Source organism: Brassica rapa, chromosome A02 (genome assembly GCF_000309985.2).
Source record: "Brassica rapa cultivar Chiifu-401-42 chromosome A02, CAAS_Brap_v3.01, whole genome shotgun sequence".
Lineage (NCBI taxonomy): Eukaryota > Viridiplantae > Streptophyta > Magnoliopsida > Brassicales > Brassicaceae > Brassica > Brassica rapa.
In genome coordinates, this window is record NC_024796.2 from 10,119,842 (window position 1) to 10,137,443 (window position 17,602).

Consider the following 17,602-nt stretch of genomic DNA (forward strand, 5'->3'; position numbering starts at 1 on the left):
ATTTAGTACTCATTTTTTTATAATATCTTATATATGTTCGAAATAATTAAACAATCTTATCTATCTTATATTTTTAGGAATTCAATTATATGCTATTTTTACGTAGACACACGAAATTTCTGTTTAGAATATGAGATAGCTAGAAACCTTTTTGCATACATGATTGATAATGATTTATAAATTATAAAAAAATAATGAATATAAAATAATTTATGGAAATTTAGATAAATAATTAAATATTCTTTTTGTAGAAAATTATATTCATGCAAAATTATTATAATAGTTATTAATTTTTTATAATGTCTATATATGATTTATAAATCATTTATAAAGATTTAAAAAAAATTATAAAATTATTTATCATGGTTTAAAATATCATAAAATAAATTTATACATAAGAGTTATAAATCATGTATAAAAGAAAAATAGAAATTATATATTAAATGAGAAGTTACTTAAGTGATTTTTTCTTACGTATTGATTACTAGTGAACCTTCAAAATTAGATCTAAAAATAAAAAGTAAAACTAGAAATAATTAATATCAGTCATCAAATAATCTAAAAGATATTAAAAATAATTATTTATGGATATTAATTGTTGAAATTATAGGAAAAGTAATAATATGTATTTGATTTTTTGTAGTTATAAACTATGCAATATAATGAACGAATTTTATTTATATATAAATCACTATAGTAATTTTATATTTTACATAAAGAATTATATTTGTATATAAGTGTATGATAACTATCAATGTATTAAAAAGTTCATAGATGCTTTCATTTATAAAGTTTTAAAAAATGAAAATTATTTATCATGACTTCCAAAATTATTTTATCAGAATTTTAAAATTATTTATAAGAGTATAGAAATCATTTATAAGAGAAAAATAGACATTTTGGAGAAAAATGATAAATTTGTAATAGGAAAATGTAGTGTGCTATTACATATCCATATAAATGTGCGATTATTGCAACGCAGACTGAAAATGTCAGTTTGAAGAATGGACCGATTCTATTGAACGTAATATGTGAGAAATTTGCAATTATAAAATGTTTTGAATTAAGTCAAAAAGATAGTATATTAAATAAGGTAATGTGATAATTTAAATGGGTTCTAAAATGGGTTTTGGTTGATTGATTGCAAGGTTATAAAAATTGGTCTAGGTGCCCGGGCGGCAAATCTCCTCTAACCAGAACAATTTTCTTAAAATCCAATTTATAGAACTCAAATCAGATTAAACCATTTTAAATCGGTTTAAAACATTCTAAAGAGGTTTAAAACGGTTTAAATCGATTTTAATTAATATAAATTTGTTAAATTAAGTATCAATATTAAAAAAATTCATAAATTTGTCTAATTTCTTTGGTTTTATCTATCTAATTTTGATAATTCATAAATAATTTGAAAATTAAACCGAAAACTAAAATATATTTTCTATATGTAAAGTGTATATAAAATAATTCAAAAATTTGTTAACGCCTAGTCTTTGCCTAGGCCCGAATAATCCTCATAGGCGTTAGTACTCGACAAAGCGTCTAGTTACCACCTAGCGATTTCTTGAACATTGATTGATTGTATGGTTGTGTTAATATTTAGAGAGATGTAGAAATATTTGGCAAAAAAATATGTTAAAAGTTAGAAAGACTTTAGAAATGCATGTTAAAATGTGATAAAAATAAAGAAATGAGAATGAGAAAAATAAGATCAGGTCGAAGAAGATGCATAATATGTGTTGGAGAAATAAATGTGATAGTTAACATATATAATTCCACTAACATTGGTTATCAATCAATACTCATCAGTTATTTTGCTTCAAATTTATGAAAACATACTAAATGAGTATTAATTTGCATCAAAACTAATTGAAGCGATAGATAAAATAATATGATGATATAGAGTGTTTTAAAATAGTTTTTTTGGTTCATTAATCATGAGTTTAAATTGTTAATCATTTAATCAAAATTCATGTAAAATGTATACTTTAGCGACTTAGATTAATATTACTAAATTATCACTAAATCTCATGCTTCTAAAAATGCAATCCTAAGATTTTAGATATTCAAAGTATTTGGAGTTAATAATTATTTTTATACAATATTTATATATGTGAATTTGCAGGCAACCACTTAATTATTTATAAGGAAAAATTGGTGAAATAACTAAAGAAAAAAAAAATTCTAGAGAGAGAGATAGATAGGAAGAGAAGGGAAGAGATTAAAAAGGGTTTTGGTTAGTTATCCCTATTTACAAAGTAATCCCTTATTACTTTGTTTTGGTTGGACAAAAAGTGGAGAATCACACCAGCGTCTTCGTCTTCCATCAAACTCCTCTCTCTCTCCCTCTAATCGAATTGCGCCAAAGTAGGTATCATCAACTTTGCTGATTCGATTTCGTCTCAGATATTTCTGCTTCTCCCTTGAGAATCTATTTGTTGTCTGCGTTAGGGGTTTTGCAATATCAATTGAAATAGTTTTTGATAGGAAGAAGAATGGTGTCTGGGTTAATAAACGAGAACCCAACTGTGTACGAGAGGAAGGAGCGTCGTGTTCGCACCGATTCCACCAACACCGATGAGTTTTCCGTAGAACCTATCGATCAGCTCGAGATTTTTGATATCCTTTTCTTCGATTTCGCTTTCATCAATAGTATGATTTGCATTTTTTGGTTGGTCTTTAACGATTGAAAGTACATCATATAAGAGACATAAGAGATCCAGAGCATCCTTATTCTCTTGAACAACTCAAAGTTCTTACTGAAGACTCTGTTGAAGTCGATGATCTCAAGAGTTATGTCAGGTAATAAAAAAAAAGACAACCTTTCTGTTCTTTCTTTTGGTGTTTTAATTAAAGCCCTGAGCTCTGCCATTTTTTTATTTTTTTTTTGCAGGGTTACGTTCACACCAACGGTGGAACATTGTAGCATGGCAACCATTATTGGTCTTTCTGTCCGCGTTAAACTTATGCGCAGCCTTCCTCCTCGTTACAAGGTTCTTGCTTTTCCATGTTTTTGAGCTTCTTGAATTTGATCTTCTGAGCCCTTTTTCTTACTGAGAGTCAATTTGAACATAATGAAAGCAACACCACGTTCTCCTTGTTATAGGCAAATAACCTTTTTTTTTAATTGCTATGCTTACTAATATGTTATTACAAGTGGTTTCAAACCGCATATACAATGTTCTATGTGCCTCAATCCTTTGGAACTATTCTTTTCTTTTTCAGATTGATATAAGGGTAGCACCCGGTTCTCATGCAACAGAGGCTGCACGTATGTCATTTTTCTATGTCCTTGCTATTCTTGTTTTGTTGTTTGATCCACCTTGAAGTAGTAGACTAGACTCGTGTTTTGTTTGAACCAAGTGGGCTTGTTTATAGATGTTTCTTGTTTCTTGAAATGCAGTCAATAAGCAACTAAACGACAAGGAGCGTGTAGCGGCTGCACTAGAGAATCCAAACCTCGTGGAGATGGTTGATGAATGTCTATCTCCATCATTCGAGTGATGCTTGATGCTCTCAACGTACACTATATCATAATATGTATCTGCTTTTGTCCGCGGAGATTTTGATTCACTAGGACTTTGTGTTCAGTTTCGATCCTGTTAAAGACAGACTTTATTCACAGAAAAAGATATTGATTTTGTCTCGCTGTTTCAATCTTAAATCACATTCCTTTCACTACTGAACTTGTTACACCCTTGTTCTCTTACACATTTGCTCCATTTGTTGCCATTAAACTAACAGTTTGTAGTGTGGTAGCGATAAATCTTTATATCACGGTGATTTTGTCTCGCAACACCGAAGATAGAATTTACCAATGCATAATTTTTTTAATACTCCCAATCACAAACTAAAAGATAAGTTGCAATGATTTTGTTATATTGAGCTGGTGAATTATCTATTAATGATTGCATTCATGTAGACTGTTTCTTTTTACCAAAATCTATCAAATAATACAAAGGACAGAAATATAAGTTATTGAAACTTCGGGTGATCAGTTAATCTAGATTCGAAACCCGAAAGTGCAGCATGTCCAGATCCACTACAAAACCTTTTGAATTGAAAGTACACATTATCCTTTATATACTAAATTATTTCAATCTAAACTAGCAGATGTTTTAACTGGATTGGGACTCAATCTAAACTTTCAGTTTAGAACATCTACTAGTTTTACTTTAGCCAAATTTTGGAGTTTTCGAGCTTTCCAAATCATTAATATTGGATTTATGTTTCGTATTCGAAATAACCATAATTTTGACATGTGGAGGATATATAAACTCAAAGTACTTAACATCGACGAACTGTCAAACTCATCAAAAATGATCTAAAATCATTTTGTTAAACGAGTTCTAAATATTTGTTGATGTCTATTAATTATTTGAAAAACTTATTTTTCATGAATTGGAATATTATTTTTTCATTGCCTCCGGCCACCATCGATCTAACCATGGCTTTGATGAGGACACTCAATGTCAAATCGACTTTATTTTCTTTATTGCTGGTCTTTAGGCTTTATTTACATTTTCGGATGAGTTATCATATCATATTCATAAGATTGGTTTGAACAGTAAGGTGGTATTATTAGCGATGCCATATGTTTTAATACATGCACATAGACATATTTGTCTTCTCGGTTTAAAGCAACACGGACCCTCTTCCTTATTTTCTCACATTATTATTTAATAGCAGAATACAATATGAGCTTCAAAAGTTTACTGACCAATTAAAACTTGAAAGACTCTTTGAATATTCAAAGTTCAAAGTTGAAGGATATCCTGGCTAATCGAAGTCAGGATAATTAGCTGTCTTATAGAAAATGGCGTTAAGGAAAATCAATTAGATCTCATCAATGGTGCAACTTATATACTCCCTCCGGTTTTTTTATTAGATAGCGTTTTAAAACCATGCATATAGATTAAAAAAATTATTATCTTATATTTTCTATACAAAAATACCATTACATATTCATTTAACTTTAAATTAATCAATAACAAAATAGATTTCATAATATAAATGGTTACATAACATATAAAGTTGATAAATTTTACATTAAAAATTTAAGATGTTATTTAATTTTTTTTAAATTATAAAACGTTATTTTTGTTATAATTATTCTTATTATTGTTATTTAAGTTATTTTATGTTTTTAAAAAAGAAGTTATTTTATGTTTGAGCTTTGATTTCATACTATACTTGCTCATATATTCTTCTTTTTTTTTGTAACACCACTACTTACTCATATATTCAGTAAATTTTTTATTGTACTAAAGAAAACAGGTTTCTTATGCAATCAGGCAAAGTTGAGGAGGTAGAGTTAAGCAAATTCTTTGGCATATTGTAATGAAATATCAATCATGAATGATGACTACTGTATATTTTGCAAATAGAGTTAATTTATCTAAGAATCTAAACTGTACTTCTTGTTCCATATTATTTTCTCGTAAACATCTAATCCATATAGTTACACCAAATTCCATTCCGTTTCATCATCACAACTAAAAAGGTTAATGACAGACACTTCTTATCAATCATATACCCCGACCAAGAAACCTGGTTCATTCCGGATTCGACTAATAGTCCTAAATATAGATAGTTTTTCTAAAGCAATCTTTAAATAAAAATTCATATTTGTATGTGTTATTTAACTGAAACCAAAGTCAGATAGTTTTTTCAGGAAATTGTTTGAACATATTGTAACTCGAGACTCGAGAGATATATTTTAACTGCATAACACACCCATAATATTCACCACCAAAAATCTCGTTGTGACTTATATGGATAATTCTATTTTTGTACCAAAAACAAAACGTCAATAAATATGTGATTCTAATCTTTTATTTTAAAATAAATGTTTGGTTCATTGTCGAGTTCGATTAATTTATATACTAATATTATATATTTACCACACTAAGTGATATTTAAAGTTTTGAATACAAACCGACATCATCTAAGTTTTAATTCTTTGTATAACCAATATTATTATTTATCATCTAACTATACTATATCTTATTCAAACTATGATAAAATAATCTGAAAAATTGTCAAAATACTTTTTAAGACATTCTTTTTGGGGTGCATATGTTAAGATTACATACTTCAGTTCAAATCTTAATTTTTAAAACATCACTTGGAGGGAAATCTATTTTCTACGAAATGCCATTTCTTATACTATTAATTTCCCTTATGAGTTAAACGAGAAGCTAATTAATTAAAGAATAATTTAAATTAACGTCAAATACGTGTTATAGTTTAATTCTTCATTGGGAAAAAGCAAGCTGATGGCTAAAGTATGAACATTTTCCAATATTACGTAGTCTATAAATTCCCAAGAACCTGTGGTTTCACTTTCAGTTTTCATCTCAAAGCACTAAAAGTCTCTCTACTTTTTTCTATCTCTCTATTCAGTTATGCATGGATAGAGGCATAGAGTTTATTAGGAGATACCAAACCCATAAAAACAAAAATAGAACACATAAATAGCATTTGTAAGGAAATTGAAAGTATGGAAAATTCAATGAAGAAGAAGACCTTCACAGAGAGTGAAGAAGTAGAGCTCAGAAGAGGGCCTTGGACTCTTGAGGAAGACACTCTTCTCACAAATTACATTCTCCAGAACAGTGAAGGCCGTTGGAACGTCGTCGCCAAATGTGCTGGTAACTGATTAAGAACATGGTTTTGATTTACAATTAGAGATACTCTAACTTTACTATAACCACTCTCTTTATTTTCGTGAAAATATGAAAACAGGGCTAAAGAGAAACGGGAAAAGTTGTAGATTGAGATGGTTGAATTATTTGAAACCTGACATCAGGCGAGGGAATCTCAGTCCCCAAGAACAGCTTCTGATCCTTGATCTCCACTCTAAATGGGGTAATAGGTGTGTCAACTTTCGATCTCATAATCAATTCTTGTTTTTATATTACCAAAAAGTTCCCGACCTTGGACCATAATGTATAAACTTTGTGTGTATTTAAGGTGGTCCAAGATAGCACAGTACTTGCCAGGAAGAACGGACAACGAGATCAAGAACTATTGGAGAACAAGAGTTCAGAAACAAGCTCGACAGCTCAACATCGAATCTAACAGCGACAAATTCTTTGACGCTGTTCGTAGTTTCTGGGTCCCCAGATTAATAGAGAAAATGGAGCAGAACCCATCAAATACTTATTGTTGTCCCCAAAACAACAACAATAACAATAACTCTCTTCTTCCTCCTTCTCAGTCTTACGACTCAATGAGTAAACAAACATATACTGATATCTCGGGTAAGAACCCGGGTATAAGCAACACCGATGGTTCTGCTTCGAGCTCCACTTTCATGCCTGATCTTATGACGGTTCCACACTTCATGGATCACAACACCATCATCGATTCTTCGATGTGTTACCATGAAGGCAATGATCAAGAACTCGGTGGATATATTCCTGGGATGGAGGAGTATTACATGAGAAATTCAGACATATCAACGGATTGTCACGTGGCGGAAGCGTACGAGGATGTCACACAAGATCCCATGTGGAATGTGGATGACGTTTGGCAGTTTAGGGGCTAACTGTCAGTCAAGAGACGTATGTACTATGGTTGGAGCCTAGGGTGGAGCCCAATACATGGTTTTATTTATCTACTATAGTAAAATACTTTTCATTTTAGTTTATGATCAAAAAGTTGTTGGATAAGTATTTATACTACTGATAGTTTGCTATAAGTACTCTTTGATTTCATGTCCTTTGTATAAGTCTATTTGCTCAGATTAAATATAATATTAAGACGATTCTTCAGAGTAGATATGTACGAACATGTTTGCGCAGAATATACACATGCACCAAGCTTTCAAAAAAAAAAATATACATGCACTAATTAATCAGGTCAAGTTTATACACGATTAAGCTTGACGGTAAATAAAATAGAGTAGTCTATATTGTCTTCGATTCTTTGTGACATGCGTATTTTAGCTAAACAATATGTTAATTTTGGACGTGTCTCAAATTTATGTGAATTGGTAAAAAGGTCAGCACATTCGTTGGGCTCGACGTTTTCTTAAAAGGTAAAAGAAAACAGGTTTTAAAACTGCTATAAACGGATCTAAAAGATTATAAATATTTTTTTTCATTCACATAATCAATATATTTGTTTCAATACGTTTTTGTTATTAGTTTCTTTGTTTTCTTCGAGATAATTCGGGTTTGTTCGTAACAGAATATATCTAATCTCGCCCCAACAGGTGGAAGGAAGAACCCAAAAGCTAGGAGAGACTCATCTAGGAAATTAAAATTATGGGGCCAGATAGGTGATAATTCGAGGACATAAAAATATCTCTTCACCAAAAATTGATGTCTTCTTTTGGAAGATATAGAAGTGCAAAGTTGACGATATCACAGGAGAGTTTGATTGACATATATCGTTTCTGTGGAATCATAGAAAAAGTTAATCGAAGTACTGATTGTTACATTTGATAAGAGTTAACACATTTAGACAAATCATTGTTGATATACAAGAGATCATTAGCATGATGAATTTGGATTGCACTCTTTAATTTGTTGGTAGGATTACTCTAAAACTAAACAAATAATGTCTATATTTTGGCAATGCCTTCTGCTTTTGTGCCCCTCAATATCCAATGAGAGTTCAATGTAGGATAATAAAGAGAATCGAATTATCGGAGGTCACTTCAAAGGGCTTTCATAAGTATTTGGAAGTTCCACAATGATTGAACCCAAAGGTACCACTGAAAGTTCAGAAACGAAAGATCATACACATTGACATTGGTATGCATATGTTCTTTTTCATGCGAGTTTTGAATAATATACGAATTTGCTTGCATAAATTTTGAGTATTAGGAAAATGTAAAGTTCCTTTTTAATACTATTATTGAAGCAAGAAACGTAGATGCTTCAAATAAAATTCGACGAATATAAAATTATAATATTATTTCGGCTGAAATGGTTAATATCTAAGATTGGTGGACTATAAGCTCAAATAAAATTCGGTAGAGGTTAAACTTCAGAAAAGACATGAGTAAGGTGGAGTCAGATTCAACAGAAACAAGACTGTATATGTCAAATGTTCATTAATTAAGTAGATATACAAAATGAAATTAATATACAATATATATATTATATACACAAAAGATTAAGGCTACCACAATCAATTGCTGTGAAGTGTTGACAACTTGACAGTTATGAGCCCAAAGAGATAGCTAAACGTGTTGTAGACTGCAGTCTGAATTTCTTTTTGGTAACATGTTCAGGTCTTTGGTTTGAAGAAACTAATGGTTCTTAAGGCCATTGATTTTTGGTTAAGAAAATCAAACTATGGCGAAGTGGTCGTATTTTGTTGGTGGTATGGACCGTATGGTTAGTATGAAAGACTAGAGAAGTCAAAAGTCAAGAAAATTGTTTGAACAAGAGACACCAGCTGGTTTGATTCATGAAACAAGACATGTTTACAACAAAAGTTATGATCATCTCTCAAATCAAATAGTGTTACTTTGGCACCAAATCTTACAACCACACGTTAACTGTTATATTTAACCTGTTTTGTTATGTGTTACTCCTTCTTGTTCCGTGTTTCCGAGTTAATTTTGTTCACATTCTTCAAATAAAATCAAATCCTCAGTTCCATAACTGATTTTATTCAAAATCAAACTTAGTCAAACCAAAGACAAGAACAGTGAATCAAGCTCATGTCGGCTGTGGACTGGCACGTGCGTTTGTGGCAAGATTCAATTATGAAACTAACTCGTGAATGATAATATTCATTTTTAGAAATTTATGCAATTTGTAAAACATTATTGAAAAATATACTGAAACAAATAACAAATATAAAAGAATAAGTGATACTGATGTCATGTGCACTAACCACTTGTAGCGAGCGCATAGAATCGAGGAGTACTATAACAATGTGAGCAGCATTATCCATTTATCCTTAAATTTCAAACGCAAAGGGCATCTAATTCCATTAATAAGCAGTAATAATTCCACGTGTATTTCATGTTTTCTGTACAAAAAAATTCAGATTCGTCGAACCAACTATTAAACTTTTTGAGCAATTTATAATTTATTATGCGAAGGCAAAGTATAATAGAAAGAAATCTAGCATATACAATAACAATCTCTTTCAATATTTTGAGTCAATCAAAATCACATGCGTGAAAAGACTAAACTCTCTTTAGTCTCTCTACCACAGAGCTTTCGGCCACTTAGTAGGACAGTAACTATCAACATTACACTATTGCAGTCGCAGATAGCGAAAGAGATATTCATCCAATGGTTATGGTTAGAATATGTAGACGAGCTTGCATTTTTGACTGAAGACTTTTAACATACTTCAGTTTAAGAAGGTAAATCAAATGAAAACATAAGCCAAGCTCTTTGCGTCCTTTCCTATATCTTAAAAGGAGGAAGAAAAAAAAATACATTCAGTAAATAAAAAGGACACTGTTTGATACGAAGCAAAGAAACACGACAGCATAAACGGTTTGGTTACCGTTGATTTAGCATGAGACCAGGGTTTGATTCTCTCTTTCTATGCATTTTTTACAAAAAAAAAAGTTGCTTAATTTTACGGTTTGACTTGTGGATTTTCAGTTTTACGGTTTAATACGCAAAAAAATCATCTTCGAGGTTTTTTTTATAGAAAACCCAAAATATTATGATGTGAAAAGAAACCTTTGGTTCCGTATTCTTTTTGAATGATCATACTCTAGTGTGGGCAACTAATGGATGTCAAATGGGTTGGTACCGATGGACCGTGTCCAAACTAAAATTGATCAGTTTTGGATATACCTACTGGAATGTTAGTTTAAATAAAGTACTTATTTACGTAATAGTTATATACTCACGTGTAAATTAGGTAAGTAACACTAATTTTGATATAATGTAATGTCATATATTTACACCATATTTCAGCGGGTTCTACCCTTTCACTTGTTCCCAGTTAAATAGGAAATAACGTCGTATGTTGAGAGAGCAGATGATGTAAGCGATAGAATATATAGCCAAAAATGTTGACCAACTATCTTATACAATAAAGAAAAGTTGTCTCTCTCCTTAGAATGTCCAGCTCAGCAGGGAAGGAGGGGGCGTTTTTCACCACGTGGCTTCACCCAAACAAATGCAAATTCGCTTCTCTTCTACGTTTGGTGGGCTTCTGCCGAGCTTTTGTTTTTGTTGCGTTAATTGGGTTTTTTCTGGTACTTGAACTTACGTGGGCTTAAAGAAAAAATGACAAACCCATACTAAACCCAAAATCGGAACTTACAGGTTTCACGTTTCGTCTTCACTCAGTGACAAGTCTAAGATTGAGAAGATGGATGCACCTACGGAGCCGCAACGCTGTCGTCGCGACTTCAGAATCGAAGAATCCTTCGACTCTCTTCTCTGACAGAGTCCTCACAACCGGCCTGCTCCTCCAAAACCCGTCGACGAGGATGTACACGGAGGCTTCAGAATCGCAGAAGAAGAAAAAAAGAAACTATTGCGCTTGAACCGGTCGGTGCCATCACAGTCGCTCAAAACTGAGAAGAAACATGCATATTCACCTTCTCAATTTTTACCAACTAAAGCTTACTTTCTGTGCGGTATATGATAAATGAATGGCCACTTTTTACTTTTTATAATACGTAATTAATAATTTGTTTTTGTTTTCTTTTGCAGGTTGAACCGGTTGTTTGAAAAGATATAACATCATTATTCCATAAAATATAAGTTATATGTGTGCGAGTTAGGTCAAAGCGTTAGAGAATGAATTATAATTTTATTTTGCGTCATATTCTAGTTTGGGTTTCAACTATCGATGTCAAATGGGCAGTGGCGGATCTAAGAATGCATTTAAGAGGTGTCAAAAATAAACAAAAGTGTCATCAGTGAGTTTCAAACTGGGGTTTGGGGTATCAACAAGGAACTTTTTCCAGTAGAGCTGCTAACTTTTCCTGTTTTAAGGAACAAAATATTATTCTTACTGACTTAAGAGTATCAGCTGACACCCTATTGGATCAAGTGGATCTGCCTCTGCAAATGGATTGGTACCGACGGACCGTGTCGAAACTAAAATTGACAAATTTTGGATATATATCACCTATTTAAATAAATAAAACTAATTTTGTCTGTGAAATAGATGGACTAGATGGGTGAGACAACATGATCATGAACATCCCAAAAAAACTTAAAAACTTAAGTTAAATTGATTCAGAAAAAAATTCATTTAATTTTTTTTATTGTAAATCTTATTTTCCAACAAAACTTCAAAATCATACTTTACTACCTTTTGATAAAACGGTAAGTTTTTCCTTCCTCAAATCATAAAATCGTGTTTATGTCCCAAATATGTAAAATCTCATTTTTCACCAAAATATTTACATCACATTTCTTATTAAAAGCGAACGATTATTTTCACCAAAACGGTAAACTCATATTTTTTTTATGTTTAAATATACTTATTAAATATCTCTAATGAATATAATTTAATTAACTTTTAATATATAGGAAATTGTATTATTTAATTATATTTTATATTTAATCTACCTATTCAATTTTAAAATGAATATATTTTTTGTTAATTAACTAAAACAGTTTTTTTTCATTAAAAAACCTAAGATAAGAAAATTTAATACATTTCTATTTCAAATATTTTCAAATAAGAAATTAATTTTTAAATAAATATAAATAAAGCAACAAACATTTTTATCATTATAATATCCAATTTAAATATGTATATATATATATATCTAATAAACCAAAAATAATTTTATTTGACTATAAAATACAATCAAGTTGGTAAATACATAGTTAAATTATTGTACGAATTATATTAAATACATTAGTTAGTAAAATTTATTTCAAAAATTCTAATCAGTTATTTTGATATTGTGGTTAACTTTATTTTCATATATAATAATACATATACGATTCTAACAAACATGTATATGTATAAATAGTAATGACAGTTTCAGATTATCTGTTTTAAGATATTTATATTTATAATGAATAAGTTATTTCTTTTATATCGTGTAAAGCATTAATTTTAAGAAAAAATGTATACATAAAAATAAAAATTAATTTATTTCATGAAATAAATATATAAATAGACAGAAATAACTTTATTTTACTTATTATTTACAACACCACTGAAATCAATACACCTTAGTGTTTTAAAAGTTTTTTTTACTTATTGTTATAATAACTCTACATCATATAATTTCTAAAATGAATATTAATATAAATAGCTAGAATAATGTGAATATTTATGAAAATAAATGAGACTTTTAGTTAAAATAGATTAAACATTTTAAAGTACAGTTATTATTATAAGTTTATTTATTCATAAAAATCATGTATATTTCCTTATTTTATCATAAAATGACATACCAAACCGTAAAGCAAACTTTACTTCCGGCCTAAGATAATTCAAATAAGTTTATACGTGTTTAGTCTGCATCTAATAATTTTCACATGCAAATGGGGGTTGAACCGAGTGCTGAATATACATGCCCACACACTTAAGATCTCAAATTAAAGTAACCCACAATTAATAAATAATGGATTACTAATTATAAAAAAAATACAATAAGAAAACCCGCGTACACCTCAAACATAATTCCTATAAACTCTAATATTATTTAAGACCATAAACGTTAAAATACTGCTCTTACAAAAACGAACATAAAATACACTTAATGAAAAGATACAGTTATATAATTATAGATCACATGTAAACTAAATTTTGCGCGTAACGCAGACCGACCCTAGTATAAATAATTATGTACTAATAAACAATTATCTATGATATGATATGGCAATGATCAAGTACAATGTACCAGATGATACCCTCGGGCTATTTATTGGAGAGAAGATCCCACATCGAATATATGAAAGGGACTTGAGTAATATATAAGGGACTTGGGCCAATCCACTAATTGCCAATTGGATTTGAGTTGGAAGCCCATAATAAACCCGATTCTAACATGGTATCAGAGCCCAGATCCTAATAAGTTAAACCCCTAATTAATATTAACCCTACCCGGCCGGGTATATAGGTCGTAATTGACTCGCTCGACCGAGTATAACTGTCTTAAAGTTCCGAGATTTCTGGCTGATAAGAGTCATCATCTCGAGGAGGGGTATTAAGGGATATGTATCCCACATTGGAAAATCAATGGGACATTAAGTAATATATAAAGGGTTAGGGCCAATCCACTAATTGCCAATTGATTTTAAGTTGGAAGCCCAAGAAACTTATCACTATTAATTATTATGTTACTACGTAGATTCAAATAGAGACACTATGATCATATGTCATTTCCAACACATAATGTAAAAGATAAACAGAAGGAATCACTAGGTAATTGTATAGTTTGCTCTGCGCGGACCTCAAAGTGATCGACGTTCAGTGTATTCGTGCGACACATTCTCGATTTTAACAGTAAATATAAATAACTCAAACAATAAAAAAAAAATCATTGGTCAAACAGTTACCAAAATTTACTAAAGTCGGTTAGATTCGACTCATCATTAAGTTTGATTGAATATATCATTTGTTTTATATGGATTATGCTGAACACATTAAAAATATTTTATGTCGCATAAACTGCACAACTACGTTTTAAGCATCTTTTACGAACAATGACAAATATAATAGGTATCTTTTTATATTGGTTTAGGCAAATAGATCAAAATCTCGACGTTGCTTTTTTATTTAGTTTGTTCTTTACCTCCTCCTTTATCTTTTCTTCTTTTTCTTTTTCGTTTTATAGTGAAACCCATTACCATTAGGGTAAACAAACATCTGATTAATCCTTCCATCTCATATTGTCTCCTCATTATTCTTCTCTTTCGTAAGACAACCTACAAAAGAAAAGTTGAAGCAGCAGCCATTTTTGACTTTAGAAGCTTCATTTTTTTCCTCTATACTTTGACTTCAAAATATTCATCATTTTTTATTCTTTTAACGCTCTTTTCAAATCATCAGGGTCTCTTTATACTTTTCCCGGGCATTGGCTCTTCAATGATACCAGAAGAAGGCAGGTTAAAAGAGAGAGAGAAAGCGTAGGGAGGTTATGGCTATTGAGGTTTCTTGTTCGGAGGCTCCTGGTTCTGGAACCAGCCCAAGAAACTCTTTTTCCTACGATTTAGACTCTACAGACGGTGAAGTCAGATTAGACTCAACACTTCTTGATTCAGGTTCGGAGTTTGATTTCTGCTTTGGCTCGAGTTGTTCTGTTCAAGATGTGTCTCCAGCTGATGAGCTCTTCTCCGATGGCAAGATTCTTCCCGTCCAGATCAAGAAAGTAACCTTTCAGGTTCAAAGATCAGCTTCGCTGTCATCATCATCATCATCTTCTTCCTCCTTCTCTTCTTCATCATCGTTCGACAACCAGAACTCAGCACCAGAAAAGAAGATCATGAGACTCAAAGAGCTCCTGTTGAATCCTGACTCTGATTTCGAAGACAAGCCAAAGGGACTGTTCTTACAGTTCAAGAGAAGCATAAGTCTCAACTACGACAAGAGCCGAAATAGCATCAGATCGCTTCATTTCCTGTCGCGAAGCAACTCCACAGGCTCTGCTGTGAACGCTAAACATAACTTTCTCCCCAAGGAATCTAGTAACCCTCACAAGACCCACAATCTTCCCAAACAAACGTCTCTTAGAAGATCATCTTCGCTCTCATCTTCACTCCCTTACAAGAAACAACCCGCCAAAAACAGCTTCGTTAACGGAAACGGTGGCATTCGAGTAAGCCCGGTCTTAAATTTCCCACCACCTGCGTTCATCTCGAATGTTGCCGACGGATTTTTCAGCATTGGGTCACTCTGTAATGGTAACATGAACAGGAAGACAATATTATGAAAACATCTTTTGTCTTTTGTGGCCTGAGAGGAGAGAAAAATGTAAACAGAAAATGTCTTTTCTTTTTCTTTTTACTGTTTGTTGTATAATGATGGAATATCGACAGCACATGTGAAGATTAGACATCATGTGAGTTTTGTCTGCATTTTCAAAAACCAAAAATACACGAATAGGAACGCCTCGTTTGATTGGATCTCAGGGGTATTAGAGTATTATTAAATGTATCATCTCGTGTATATTAATCTATCAAGATATAAGATAATATGTGGTAAAGTAAGAAAGATAAGATGTAGTAAGTGAATCGTGTGAACAATGACTTTTTTATGTCGCTCATGAGGTCGTGAGAGCACACAAGAGCTGGGCTTGTCAGATTCTGGTTCGTTAATTTGACAAAATTTCCAAGGGATTCGGTTTCCAAGAGCTGGGCTTATATGTTATTATTTTTGTCAATTAGTTAGAAAAACAAAGAATGAGATATAACTAACAATAATGATGTGATTGTGATGTAGTGACCAGACTAGTATTTGTGTTAGTAGTTGTTTTTTTCTTACGTTTCTCATTGATTTATTTTATGTTGACAAATTAGCTTGATTTTTTTATGACATGGATCATCAAATCGTAAAACCCCGACTAATTTCGGAAGTTAGGAACAAGAATCAGTTGTTTAATCTTCTCCTAACGCTGATCGACAATACTAAACTTTTTGGTAAAATCAAATCCACAACTCAACCTCTCTAACTCAACTTCTTTCACCCTCACCACCTCGTTGTTGACATCAAATAAACTAGATCATCTTCAACTCTGTCCACAGGGCCACGACAGTGTCAGAGCATATAAAAAGTAGAAAATTTCTATTGATCTACAGAAATAAGAAAATGTTCTATCTTATTAAATATTATATAATCTATTTGGTGTAATCTATCTAAGCTATCCCAATTAAGATTAAGATTTACAAATTTGTATACATATTCTTCTATATACATCAATAAAATCAATATTTTCATTCGTAATAAATAGTATCAGAGCATAATTGAATGTCCGATTAATTTTTTTCAATCGCTTTGATATTTTTCACTTCTCCAAATTCTATACCTACTAACTTCTTATCTACTACTACAATATAATACTTTCAAATATGTCGACTAATTATTCTTCTACTTCTACAATGGAAGGACATTACTCTGTCGAAATCTCCGTATACTTTTCATGTTTCATACAAAGAGGAACTCTGTAGAGAGTTATGTATAATGTTTTACTAAGTTTTTAAACTCTCTTCAAACTAAGTACAGGATTGGGTTTATTTATGACACACTCATTAAACCTTCTTCAAAACCTAAGCTTGCTCATTGGATTGCTTGAAATTATATGATCAACTCATATTCCCCTAAAGATGGTTCCCGCTCTAATAGCCCGACTGTTGTCTGCTACATAAAGAGGCTATCATATCCCATATTCTTGATGCATTCAAGCTTTGTGAATTACAAGAAAACATAAGAATTTCCAATTTAATAGAATCCAAGAAGAATTTTGATGGATTTCCGGACCAAATATCGACAAAATACTGTCCATAGAATTTTTTTTCAAAAATTTCCAACTGATTTAAATCTGTCAGGAATCTGTATGAAGTTTTTGACAAATTCCTGATGGATTTTCATTTTTTTGTTAAGTCTTTCGGGAATCCGTCATAAAATTCCAACGGATCTAAATAAATATTAAAAAAAAATCCTCAGGAAACCAGTTAGAAATATCCAAAAAAGTTTC

The 17,602-nt window shown here is 31.3% G+C and overlaps 3 protein-coding genes across 8 annotated transcripts; all 3 read left to right on the forward strand.

Annotated features, from left to right (window-relative positions):
* The first annotated feature begins 2,138 nt into the window (after positions 1-2,138).
* LOC103852465 (protein AE7) lies at positions 2,139-3,710 on the forward strand. 6 transcript variants are annotated; one of them, XM_009129371.3, is made up of 6 exons: positions 2,139-2,364; positions 2,485-2,616; positions 2,694-2,799; positions 2,891-2,990; positions 3,223-3,268; positions 3,401-3,710. In XM_009129371.3, the coding sequence occupies exons 2-6, from the start codon at positions 2,493-2,495 to the stop codon at positions 3,499-3,501; spliced, it is 477 nt and encodes a 158-aa protein (XP_009127619.1). In that variant the 5' UTR covers positions 2,139-2,364; positions 2,485-2,492; the 3' UTR covers positions 3,502-3,710. The 6 variants fall into 6 exon arrangements, with proteins under 6 accessions (XP_009127619.1, XP_018511785.1, XP_009127620.1 ...); XM_018656269.2 differs by having other exon boundaries at positions 2,177-2,364; positions 2,477-2,616; XM_009129372.3 differs by having other exon boundaries at positions 2,190-2,368.
* Positions 3,711-3,957: 247 nt separating this feature from the next.
* LOC103852467 (transcription factor MYB62) lies at positions 3,958-14,069 on the forward strand. The gene is made up of 3 exons (XM_009129373.3): positions 3,958-6,650; positions 6,745-6,874; positions 6,973-14,069. Exons 1-3 carry the CDS (start codon positions 6,500-6,502, stop codon positions 7,547-7,549), a joined length of 858 nt encoding a protein of 285 aa, XP_009127621.1. The 5' UTR covers positions 3,958-6,499; the 3' UTR covers positions 7,550-14,069.
* A 218-nt stretch (positions 14,070-14,287) lies between these two features.
* LOC103852468 lies at positions 14,288-16,821 on the forward strand. Its single transcript, XM_009129374.3, has one exon. The coding sequence runs from the start codon at positions 15,050-15,052 to the stop codon at positions 15,839-15,841; it is 792 nt and encodes a 263-aa protein (XP_009127622.1). The 5' UTR covers positions 14,288-15,049; the 3' UTR covers positions 15,842-16,821.
* Positions 16,822-17,602: the final 781 nt, after the last annotated feature.